Raw genomic sequence first — 12,083 nt, 5'->3', positions numbered from 1 at the left:
TGATTCCATACACACTCAACAATTGAGCCAAGAAGGTACACTAATATTGCTGTTTGACATAACTTCACCAAACTACACCAAATACATAAAAAAGGTCTGTTAGTTTCTGACTCTGTGGGACAAAACAAACAAATTCCCCCCAAATACTGTATCTCTTTAACCAAATCACACACATTTAGACTGTTCTATGTGATTTTGTTTGATAACTAATGTAGTTTTGTTTCACTTCAATTCACTCCAGCCTTTGATTTAGATGATTAAGTAAAGGAAGCTGATTAACAGTAACTTAAAAGTGGAAACAATGATGCTGAAACTTACAGCAGCTGTAACATGTGTTGGTTACATAAAGACACTAAAGAAATGCCCTATATGCAGCGAGGATTATAGACTGAACATCTTTATTTTATGACACTTCATTGACCAATTAATTGAGAAAATAGCCAGCAGATAATTGACAATAATAATGATAAAAAAAGTTATTTGCAGCCTTACTCAAGGCTTTGAATCTATGTAATTAATTAATCAGATGGCTGAAGTTATTGCATTGTTAATTTGGGCTAGACTGCATTAATCGTGAAGATTAAGATTTGTTTTCTTTACTTAACATACGTATGGTAAAGCATGCTCATGTCAAACTGCATATGTCAACAGTAAAAAAAATGCACACCCCAAAAGTCAATGTAAAGCTTTGTCAAGCATATGAGCATATGTCAACAGTTTACATTGACTTTTGGGATGTGCATTTGTTACTGTTGACATATGCTCATGTCAAACTGCATATGTCAACAGTAACACAATGCACACCCCACAAATCAATATAAAGCTTTCATATTGCATATACTGTAGATGCTAGGCCTGATGCTAGTTGTAGATACTAACAAGTGAACAGACAGTTGGCTGCAACACTAGGCATGACATTACACAATTCAGATTAGAATCACAGGCAAATTTAAACTGTGTTTTCACTTGTTATTTTTATTTCCAGGTTTTATCGCGCTTGTGGTCAGAGGACGTCGGTGTGTTCCCTGCTGACCGGAGCCCTGCTAGAGGCCACAGCAGCTCTCGGCGCCCGCTCCGCTCTGCCCTGCCCTCTGCTCCCGGCCCCCAACAGCCACGCCGTGCTGAAAGGTGGGTGTTATACTACTATACAGTAGTGTGGGTGTGTATGTATAGAAAACGGTTTGTTTATTTGTATGTTTGAGTGTGCAAACCCCATTTTTTTTTAGCCTACAGATTTATTGTCTCTTATGTAAAATTTGTCGTCATACAACAATCATACATCACCAAATTCCAGTATGAAAATCAGCATACTAGATATGTTCATCTGCATTTGATGACAAGTGAAGCAGAGCTGCTGTATCTGTTTGATTTTTGAGAAGAAAAGGTTCCCACTATTCCCCCGTGGTCTACGGCTCCACTCTTCCCTCTTCCTCTCTGCTCTTTTCCCACATGGTTCCTCATCCACAGCGGGTTTTTGGGTCGGCAGAAGCACGTCTGTAGTTGATCCCAGTGGTTGCCCTTTCCTTCTTACTTTCCTCTTTATTCCCTTTGCTGTCCTTCCGCAACCCCCCCCCCCCCCCCCCCCCTCCCCTCTCTCTTTCTCCAATCCATTCTCCAATTTAAACACACACGCACACACAATGCTGAAGTGGTGCAAGACACTCACAGGAAGAAGGAGAAAAAGCCTCCCGACATCACAGGGTCCACTCAACACTGATGCACACATGCACACACACACACCAGGTTATGTCTTAACATTTGAAAAGAGGTTATATGCACTTCAAATGTGCTTGCGCTGCTCCTCTTCAGAGCTCAGAAGTGGTATTTTTAATTTATTCGGGTGTTTTTTTTACATAACAAACACACACACATACTATATGCCTTCTTTTCATTGTACTTAAACTACGTTGCAGCTGCTATCTCTGTCCCTGAAATACATTAAGAAAGACATTAAAGGGCGAAGAAAATGTACAAATTCTCATCATGCACGTAGCATGTCACCTCTTTGTCTCTCCCTTTTTGTCTCTTACTCTCGACATGACTTCATCTTCCAACCAGCCGGGTTGTCGGTCAGTTGCTCAGCTGGTAACTGTCTGTCCACCTTCCCCTAAAATGATGTTACGTATGACATAAATGTAAGCCGATCCTGACATTAATTTCCACTGGCTTCGGTCCAGGGGACAGGCTGTCTCTGGCGAGATCAAGGAGACGCACGCACACACGCATACGCACACACAAAATCATGCTTTTTTTTTTGTATTTGTTTCTCTGTGACTTGTTTTAATATTAATCATATTAATAACAAAACTTTATTTTTTTGTCAGACGAGCTTTCGGAGGGAAAAAACATTCACGCACACACACACTTGCAGCAAATATCTTCAACATGACAGCGCGTTCTGTTCTAATGGGTGTTGCAGGAAACAGAATAGAGCCAGACACGCGCACACATAGCAGCTTAGAAGTCTTGGCAGGACTAGGATTTCATAGGCACACACACACACATATACACACACGCACACACACAGGCATGAGAGACTCCATGTCTAACTTTCTCTGTCTCTCTAACCCCTGCACCAAAGCTACCCAGATATTGCGTATCAGCATTACCTTAGAAAAGACTTCAGCCACGTCGTTGCGTTTTTAAAATGTTATCTGTTTCTGATCTGCCTTTTCACCTACATGGAAACCACCTGTGTGGCTGTGCCATTTCAAGAGATAGAAAACAGTTTCTGTCTCCAGAGATCAGAATGTCCCTGTAACAAAGACATATACTGTAGTTTTGCTGTTTTTAAAAGTTTTGATTCAGTTGCCGAGTGTCTTTTTGTTTAGCAAGAAACATCTTTTCCAACTGACTCCAAAACTGACATTTTAAGATGAGGCATAGTTCAAAAAGGCACTGTTTGTGAGGTGAAGGTAATTATCAATGTCATAAAAGACATTTCATTATCGTGAAGCGTTGGGAAGGTCTGACTTAAGTTTCGAATTTCGATAGTGCTTCTTGCTTTCTTGCCATTTATGGTGTTGTTCCTCTCTTCAGTTGTTTCAACATAACAACCTCTCTCTTATACTCTCATGCGTTAGTAAAAAAAAAAGCTTTTTCTCAATCTAACTTGTGTAATTCAGTTTAAAATCAACATGTTTTTTTTTTATTTAGTAGAACATAAAAACCCCTAAAACTTTGCAGCAAGTGTAAATTGTAAATGGACTCTGCTTGTATAAGGCTTTTCTACCTTAACAGACAAAGTGCTTGTGTCTGTTTTATTGCGCAAACAACCTTGGAACCAGCATGTTCCTTGTAGCTATTGAATAGAGAGATCTATTATGCATTTTCAGGTCAGTCTTTTCAGTTTTTACCAGCGTGTGCTAGCTTTTCATACCAAATTTAGGTATGAAATTGTTACACAAAACTGTTTGAAATAGACATGGGGCTTTAGAAACATAGTGTGCCACCGCTGTCCTCTGGAAATCGAAGGAGTGTTTTTTTTTATCCACTCTGGTGAGGGTCACCTCTATAGAAAAGCTGTTATGTTCTCTCTCTCCATACATTTCCTCGCCTTATTTCTTTTCGCCTTCATCCTCTTCCTGAAGGGAAAATGCACATGTATTGTACACGCAAGAAAAGAAGAATGAAACCTACTTTTTTCCTGTATCGTGGTGGTAATTGCATATCTCAAGGTAAAAGATGTTTATGCCAGCAGTGATTTGACAAAGCAGGTGTTACGTTTGACAAATGCTGGATATTCTTTACAGTACATCTTTTATATTTCTACAGTAGCCCAGGGCAGACAAACTGAACACTGTCTCTAGAGAGAGACTTTCATGTTTTTACGTCACCTGAAGGCCACCGTAGTTCTCTGACATGCTTGTGAAACTGCGGCAACGTGAGCCGCAGAGTGTAAAGCCGTGGTACCGCCAGCAGCCGCCTGACTTCCATTGATTTTAAAGTAGTGTTATTATGTTAAGGATGGCCTCTGAGCGAGGCGAATGGCGTTACCATGGTTTCGGACTCGGCAGCTCATGTTACCACAGTCTTGGAAAGGGAGATGTGATTGGAGGGATATTCAGTTGGTACTTAGGTGTCATTTTTCATTTTCAGTGATTGTCCACTGCGTATTTTCAATGGAGTCGTTCAAAATCCTATCCTGTCCTAACAAGGTGTTGATTCTAGATTCAGTATAGTGGCAGTGGTAGCAAAACTGGGGCTGGAAGTACAACTTAACAAACTAGTGGCTCAAGGATTACCAGGATAATCGCATGGCCAACCTTGGTGTATTCTTAGAGTTTTTAATGTGAGTGGTGAGAGGTTGAATGTTTTTCTAGACCTGATGATCTGAAAGTATTTCGCTGTTTCTTCTGATGTATGCGAATGACTTATGTCTTTCTGCAGCATAGCGGCAGTCATTTGGTTTTAGCAGCAGGTCAGGAGGAACGTTTTGGAGATGAGTTGGCACAATGTCTGGGTCAGTGACAGGCTTTTGTTGTGAGGGTAAACTATTGACACCTGTAAAGACAAATACTGGTGTTGGAAATAAATGTTAACGGGGTAAGACCATAAGGTCAAGGTTGTGTGTGTGTGTGTGTGTGTGTGTGTGTGTGTGTGTGTGTGTGTGTGTGTGTGCTGCTTAAACACAGAGATACTGAAAAATAGAGAGGACATAAATCACTGCTGAATATGTCAGTAATTAGAAGCAGTTGTTTTTCTTTCGTGAAGCTTGTCATTGTAAAATGTTTGAAGTTTGATGCCCGCCCAGTCGATGTCAGCTTAAATACTGCTGATGTTTGAGGCTTTGGCAGGAGTAGTTTTCACTAAAGTGCAATATGTGTGAAAATGCATAGATTTTGAATATGTCACTTTGGGCTCTGCGAGGTTATGATGGCAATTTTTTCATTATTTTCTGACAATTCATAGACCAAATGATTAATTGATAATGACAGTAATTGTTAGTTGCAGCCCTGGAAGAAACCAAAACATCATATTCATTAATTCATTCATTAATTAGGTTATCTATCATATTCTTGTTTAGAGCCACAATGATTAATCGATATAGTTGTCAATTATTAAATTAATCTCCAACTATTTTGCTAATCAATTAATTGGTTTGAGTAATTTTTAAGAAGAAAAAAAAAAGTAAAAATGAATCTTAACTGTGTATATTTTCTGGTTTATTTACTCCTATATGACAGTAAACTGAATATCTTTGAGTTGTGGACAAAACAAGACTTGAGGACGTCATCTTGGGCTTTGGGAAACACAAATCAACAGTTTTCAGCATTTTCTGACATTTTATAGAGCAAACAACTAATCGATTAATTGAGAAAATAACCAACAGATTAATAAACAATGAAAATAATCGTTAGTTGCAGCCATAAAATCACATCAATAAAATCACAAGACACAAACAGTCCATTTATCAAAAAAAAAAAAAATTGCAGTTATAAGCAGGAAATCAATATTGAAGACACCATAAAGCCACTAACAACACCAACAAAGCAATTACAACGTGGTAAAATTAAACAAAAAACAGCTATGGCTGTACAGCTGTCATATAGCTGTGCCTTCATCTCCCGTTGCCTCCTTTACTGTCAAAGTATACACAGTTGTAGTTATTTAAGCACAAAGAACAACTCTACTAAAGACCACTGGGATTTAGCAATACTCATGTGAACTGTAAATGGGAGTGTTGACCTCGTTTCCTTTATAGCACAATTTACTGTACTGCTGGAAAGGAAGTAGGCAGCTCAGTAATAGGCTGCCATCCTTCCAGCTCAATATTGGTGTTTCTTTCTTCATTTCTTCCTCCTCCTTTCTTTTTCTCTCTTCCTCTCAGTCTACATTGTACATTGTGTGGCTGCCAGCATTGAAAGCAGATGTGGTGGGGAATCAAACTGGAGGGAAGTCTCAAGGATTTTAAGAGCACATATTGTTTACATGGCCATAATTGCTAAAAATACGTGGTTAGACTGGATGGTGACATTTCTTTCTTTTTTTTCACTTTTGAATTATCAAAACTTTTTCAGTATATAATGTACAAATATACCATGTTTGTGCATTAGCTTTGGCGGAATCAAAGATAATACTTTGACCAAAATAACAGTCGAACAACCTTGATAGCGGAGCTGGAGCAGAGAGTTTGGTTCAGTTAACCAATCACAACAGAGTGGGCCAGCTGACCAATCAGAGCAGACTGGACTTTTTGGGGCTTTTTCTTTAGTGAAATGTCAGAATTTCGTGCCCATCGCAGTTTCCCAGAGCCCAAAATGACGAGTCAAGTTGCTTGTCTTGTCGGACTCAACGGTCTAAAACCCAAAGACGTTTAAAGTATAATGATATAAAATAGAGATAAGCAACAAATTATCACATTTGAGATGCTGTGACCCAAGAAGATATGGCATTTTTGCTTAATAAATGGCTTAAATAATTATCAAAATGGGCAATTATATTTGTCTCGGTAAAATTAATCAACTAATTTTTCACGCACTTATAGAAATTTTTATTGTCATTCTGTTCAACAGCTTTGGTCCAAGTTTACTGCCTGTCAGCTCCTGCATTAACAAACATTGCAACAGGAAATACAAAAGGGCTCATTTACATATTTATGTTAAGTTTTAAAAGGTCTATACAGTAGCTGAATAAAGACTAAAAGACAGTAAAGACTCATTGAGAAGTATCCTGTAAACACCTCAGGAACAATCAGCACTTTTCCGCTAAATGATTCTGTGTATAATAAGACCGAGATAAGATCTGTTCTATCGTCTGTCCATATGAGTGTGTGAATTATGACAGTGTGTGTTCGTGCAGTGGGATGGTCTGGCTGGTCTAACTCTAGCGCATGGCTGTGAACTATGTATGGTGTCAGTGAAGAGTGGGCGGGAAAGAGAGAGAGAGAGAGAGAGAAAGGAATAGTGAATCTAGTCAGGAGAGAGAGCAAGGACTGGTTGCTGATAAGGAAACGGAGAGAAGCCAGGTGAGAGGAGAGAAGCAATAGACAAAGATACAGCGTGAGTTGGAAAATTGAGTAAGGGAGAGAGAGAGCTAGAGCAGACAGCCAGAGAGAGAGAGAGCAGCTGCAGGAGAGACGGGACCGACGGCTCAAATGTGGACAAGAGTACTTCGGTCGCCCCGACACTGAGCTGTCAGTGTGGAAGCAGAGCGGCCAGCTGCATCTAGCAACCATGAAGCACTCTAACAGAACGGACTACAAGCTGATCAGTGAGTAGGGGAAATGTGAGTTATTACAGTAGGGCTGCTGCCGGTGTCTTCACACAGCCGAGAGACATTGTGACATTGACTGAGCAGCACACATATGAAATACGTTCGTCTATATGTGTGTATTTACATGTAGTGTCTTTATGGATATGTTAATTGGAGATAAAGGTATGTTTTTCTAGTGTGGTCAGCACTTAGTTGTTATGCATATGAGAAATCAAAGGGGACTTAATTCATTAAAAAAAGAGCACTTGAACCATTTGTTTACATGGTAATCAGGGAATCTGATTATCATGGCAAGTAATTAGCTCAGCTGGGTGTTTAAGAAATACATTAAGTGAGATTCAAATTTGGTGTTTGGTTATATAATGGTTATTGGTGGTGATAGATGTTGATAGTTTCTTGCTTAACTCCTAAAGTTTCATTGTGAGTCATTTTTAAAAACTGGAGAATCCAGCTCTGTGGAAAGTGTAGTTGGTGCATGGTGTTACCTTCTCTGTTTTTGCTGTGTAATTGTTGCCAAATGCAGACTCACAGTTTCAGTGTGTGTGTTTTGCAGGACTTCTGGTCTTTTGTGCTTGAATTGTACCTTAAAGTGCCATTTGTATCCTCTTTAAATTCTGTGTTTTCATGTTTTTTAATATAGGTTTTACCATATCAAATGTCAATAGCCAGTTTTCCATGCAAATGTATCGCAAATTTTAGCCGAATTTTAAGAAAATCTGCAATAGTAAATGCAGATTAATGCTTTTTTTCCATCTACTAGCGTGATTATTATGACTTGGTTCATCGAGATGAGCAGTAGGTGGCACCAATTCTTCAGTCGGAAAAAAACGTTATACCCTTGCAGAAGAAGAGGACGCAACAAGATGACGTAAGCGCGCCAGTCGAACCTCAAACGGTGAAAAACAACGGAGAAAACTCGATATAAATATGACATTTTTGTTTGTCTCATGTATTGAGATGAGAAAGGTAACATAAGATCTGTGCGACGCGATAAGGAGACTGTTTTAATCTGACTTTATTTTATGTCTCTTCAGTGGATGTTGAAGTCACGTTTCATGTACGTCATCATTTATTCGCTAAATCTGTTTCTCTTTGTCGCATTTTGCTTTTATCAATACGCCAACTTTTCCACCTCAGCCAAACTTAAAAACGTTTTTGCGATATTTCAAGATTTGTTAGAATTTTCTACGTTTCCATTCAGGTTTTTTTATGTGCAAATTGAGAATGTGCATGTTCTGTTACGTCCAATCTATTTTTTTTTTCAGTGGGAAAGGTTTTAATTTTGTTTTGCTTTCTGTTACATAGTGTGACTCAAGTTCTTTTTAAGTAAGGGTCAACTGGACCGGCATGTTCTTTTGTGATTTGTGTGGTTTCTTTTGTATTTTGAATTTCAAGATTTTTGAACTCGTAAATTCAAAACGCATTTCCCACTGACTCACTGCGATCGCCTGTATCTAGTATATACTGCAGAGGACAGTAACATTGCAATTTAATTTAAAACTTTGACATTGTATTTAAATATGTGATGGATGATGCTGCAGTTTGGAAAACGCGTGCTGGGCCAGGGAAGTATTGTGCACTGTGCCCCCTTCATACCAGAAACCTGACGGAGTGACAGTCAGGAATTTCAGGGTCTCTGGGCCATTTCACATTGAGTTGACCCTAAGAATGAATTCCACACGTGGCTAATATGGATATGTTTTGTCTCTGAGGATACAGTAATGCACCTCGCAGTTAAAAACAAAGGCACCAGAATGGGCCGTGTGTTGCATCTGACTTCTATCAAGTCACTGTGAAGTTACACAGAGACACTGAACTCATTTGGTACATGTCAAACTTTCTTTTTTGCCAAGCTGTTTGCCAGTGCAGATTCACAGTATAGTTTGACCTGATACCTCTCATATGAAGAGAATAGTGTAGAGCTGTAAAGATTAATCAATTAATTGATTAGTTGTCAACCAATAAATTAATCGCCAACTATTTTGATAATCGATTAATCAGTTTGAGTATTTTTTTTAAGAAAACAAAAGTCCAAATTCTCTGATTACAGCTTCTAAAATGTGAATGTTTTCTGGTTTCTTTACTCCTCTATGACAGTAAACTGAATATCTTTGAGTTGTGGACAAAACAACACATTTGAGGACGTCATCTTGAGCTTTGAGAAACACTGATCGACAGCTTTCACCATTTTATACACTAAATAACTAATCAATCAATTGAGAAAAATAATCAACAGATTAATCAACAATGAAAATAATTGTTAGTTGCAGCCCTAGAATGGTGCAAAGCAAACATTTTGTATGACATGCTTCTTTTAAAGTCTCTAAATCTTCTAATTTACTTTCACTTGACTCAATTATATGACTCATTCAATGCTCTAATTTGACCTTTGATTTCATAACAAGGAGCCTTTTGCTTAATCTTTCTGAACTTCTTATCTATATCATGTTTTTTGTCGTACTCCTGTGCACTAATGAAGAAAAGGTCAGAAGAACCCAGATGTTATATTTATGTCTGCACGTGGTTCTGTGTGCACATCTGATCCAAGAGGGAAACTCCCTGTGATGTGAACCGTGTGTTGTCATCAGTCAGACAGATCAATGTTTATTGCTTCTGCTGCTTCTGCTGCTGCTGTGTGTCTTGTGTATTTGGCTGCGTCTGTGTGTTACGAGTACACTATTGTTTTTTGTATGTTTATGTTTGCTGCTGTGCATGTGTTGGATGTTTGCTACTACTTGTTGATTTTTATTTACACAAGTGTGTGTGTATGAGGTTACTCGTTCATGTGTGTGCGTGCCAGTAAGGACTACTGTAGATGGTACCAGATGTTATTTACTGTTTACTGCATGTTATTTATGCAACGGAATCAAATCAAGGAACTATTGTTTTCAATTATATAATAATCTATTATATTTAAATAGAGGTTTTAAAGAGACATTTTCTTACGTGTATTTTCTAAACAATTTCTGACAGATTTAGAAACAAATCAAAATATATTGTGTTCCAGAGATATGGTGATGCAACACTACAGTAGGTCAGGTATTCAGATGTTAATATTGTGGTGTAGGACAATTTAATATCCCACCCGAAACTGGAAAACAAAATAAGATTGTTGATGTTTTGAATAGAAATTGTTTTGCATGTATGATGATATTTATAGGTTCAAAAGGCTAATTTAACAGTCCTCCGAGTCATGTTGTTTGTGCTGCACCTGTTAGAGTGCCCTACATACTCCAGCGGGGAAGTTGTCATCAGCTCTAAACACGGTTGTGGGAACAGTGTGTGCGAGAGTGAGTGAACTTGGCCGGGAAAGAAAGACGGCAGGGTCTATGTTCAAGGTTCCCTCTCCTTTGGTTGGTATACATACCTTGTGATTTACTTAATGAACAAAACAAAACCTCAATCAGTGTAATATTTGACCTTTCATATTGATTTTCCAGTCAAACAGTATTGGCCATGAGTCAGTTATTGGTTGACTTAGTACCGATCCGATACCAGTGTTTCGTTAATAAGCTGTATGCCTCACTGTGTGGAAGTGACTGGGATCATTATTTTATGTGTAAGGCAACATCAGGCTTGACTCAAACATCGCTTTCCTAACTTTGTAAAACAAAATGTAACAAATAAATACATAAATATAAATTTACTGAATTGTTATTAATTATTAAAATAATAAAGTGCACACCAGCAACTTGGTAAAAAATCTTCAAAATTAAAGTGTCACTTTTTAATGCAGCAACAAATTGGTCAAAACTTAAATAGGAATTCATATATAATGCATATAGTATATAAACATAGAGTTGATTTGAATAGATTGTCTCACATGCAGTACTCTAACTAGGGCTGACCCGAATGCTTCGGAGCTTCGACCGTTGCCATGGTAATCGACCTCCAAATCAGTATCCGAATGCTTCGTTTTTTTGCTTTTTTTTTTAATGAATATGTAATAATAATGTATAAATCCTAAAATAGCCCATGAAATAAGGAATAATTCTACAACATTATTCATTATTCATATTCAACATTAATTATTCTAAGTTATTCTCAGACAGATATCGCTGTTTGTTATGTGTAGAAGTGCGTGTGTACAGTAGTAATGCAGCGACACAGCCCCAGGACAGCCCTAACTCTAATCCTCTAAACATCCCCTGATCACATCCCTAGTTGAGAACGAAATTTGATCAGACATCACACATGAAACACTAAAATTCACACCCACCCCCACACACACACACACACACCTGTATTTCCTGGATCTCTTAATGGCTTGCTATTTGTTAAAACAGAAATGTCATGAAAATGGTAAGAAAGGATGTTCAGCCAATCTACTCCATCCGCCACTGCATTTAGAGAAGGATCCATTACACACACACACATGCAAGCGCGCACACACACAGGGCATTTGTATTCAGCAGGCATTACACAGATGAGTAAACCCATGCATAAAAATCACAGGGAGATCACGGTCAATTAGTCCGGGTTCATGTTCTCTCGGTCTCACAGCAGAAGTGCTGCATGTTCAATATTACTCATCAGTGTTTCTCAAACTAGTGTTTAGGATGTGTAACGGGTCAGAGGCCGTTTTCTCACGGCTCCACAGCAGATTATATTAGATGCACTTATCACACTGGAATCCAAGATCTCGCTCCATCCAGTCTTCAGTGTTTGTTCATCACAGTTATCTATTGTCGGTACTAATATTGCACAGTTTGTGTCTAGCTTTGCAGGCACAAGTTATGTGAATAAGACATGATAAAGCACGTTGAAAAACAAATCTAATACATTTTTTTATCTATTGATTCTAATTTGGAAGACATCGCTCTGACAAAAAAATGTTTTTGAGAATCGTCAACATGTTATAGTTTTCT

At 38.3% G+C, this 12,083-nt stretch overlaps 1 protein-coding gene across 8 annotated transcripts in view; it reads left to right on the top strand.

The window, feature by feature from the left end:
- The window catches only part of plce1 (phospholipase C, epsilon 1), a 96,398-nt gene that overhangs the window by 46,761 nt on the left and 37,554 nt on the right, over positions 1-12,083 (top strand). For all 8 annotated transcript variants that reach the window (XM_037754320.1, XM_037754319.1, XM_037754318.1 and 5 more), the window contains exon 7: positions 986-1,128. In XM_037754320.1, coding sequence (XP_037610248.1) covers positions 986-1,128 — 143 coding nt within the window. The remainder of the gene's footprint in view (positions 1-985; positions 1,129-12,083) is intronic.

The sequence above is a fragment of the Sebastes umbrosus genome, chromosome 20, assembly GCF_015220745.1.
Source record: "Sebastes umbrosus isolate fSebUmb1 chromosome 20, fSebUmb1.pri, whole genome shotgun sequence".
Lineage (NCBI taxonomy): Eukaryota > Metazoa > Chordata > Actinopteri > Perciformes > Sebastidae > Sebastes > Sebastes umbrosus.
This window is presented reverse-complemented; position numbering and strand designations above follow the sequence as displayed.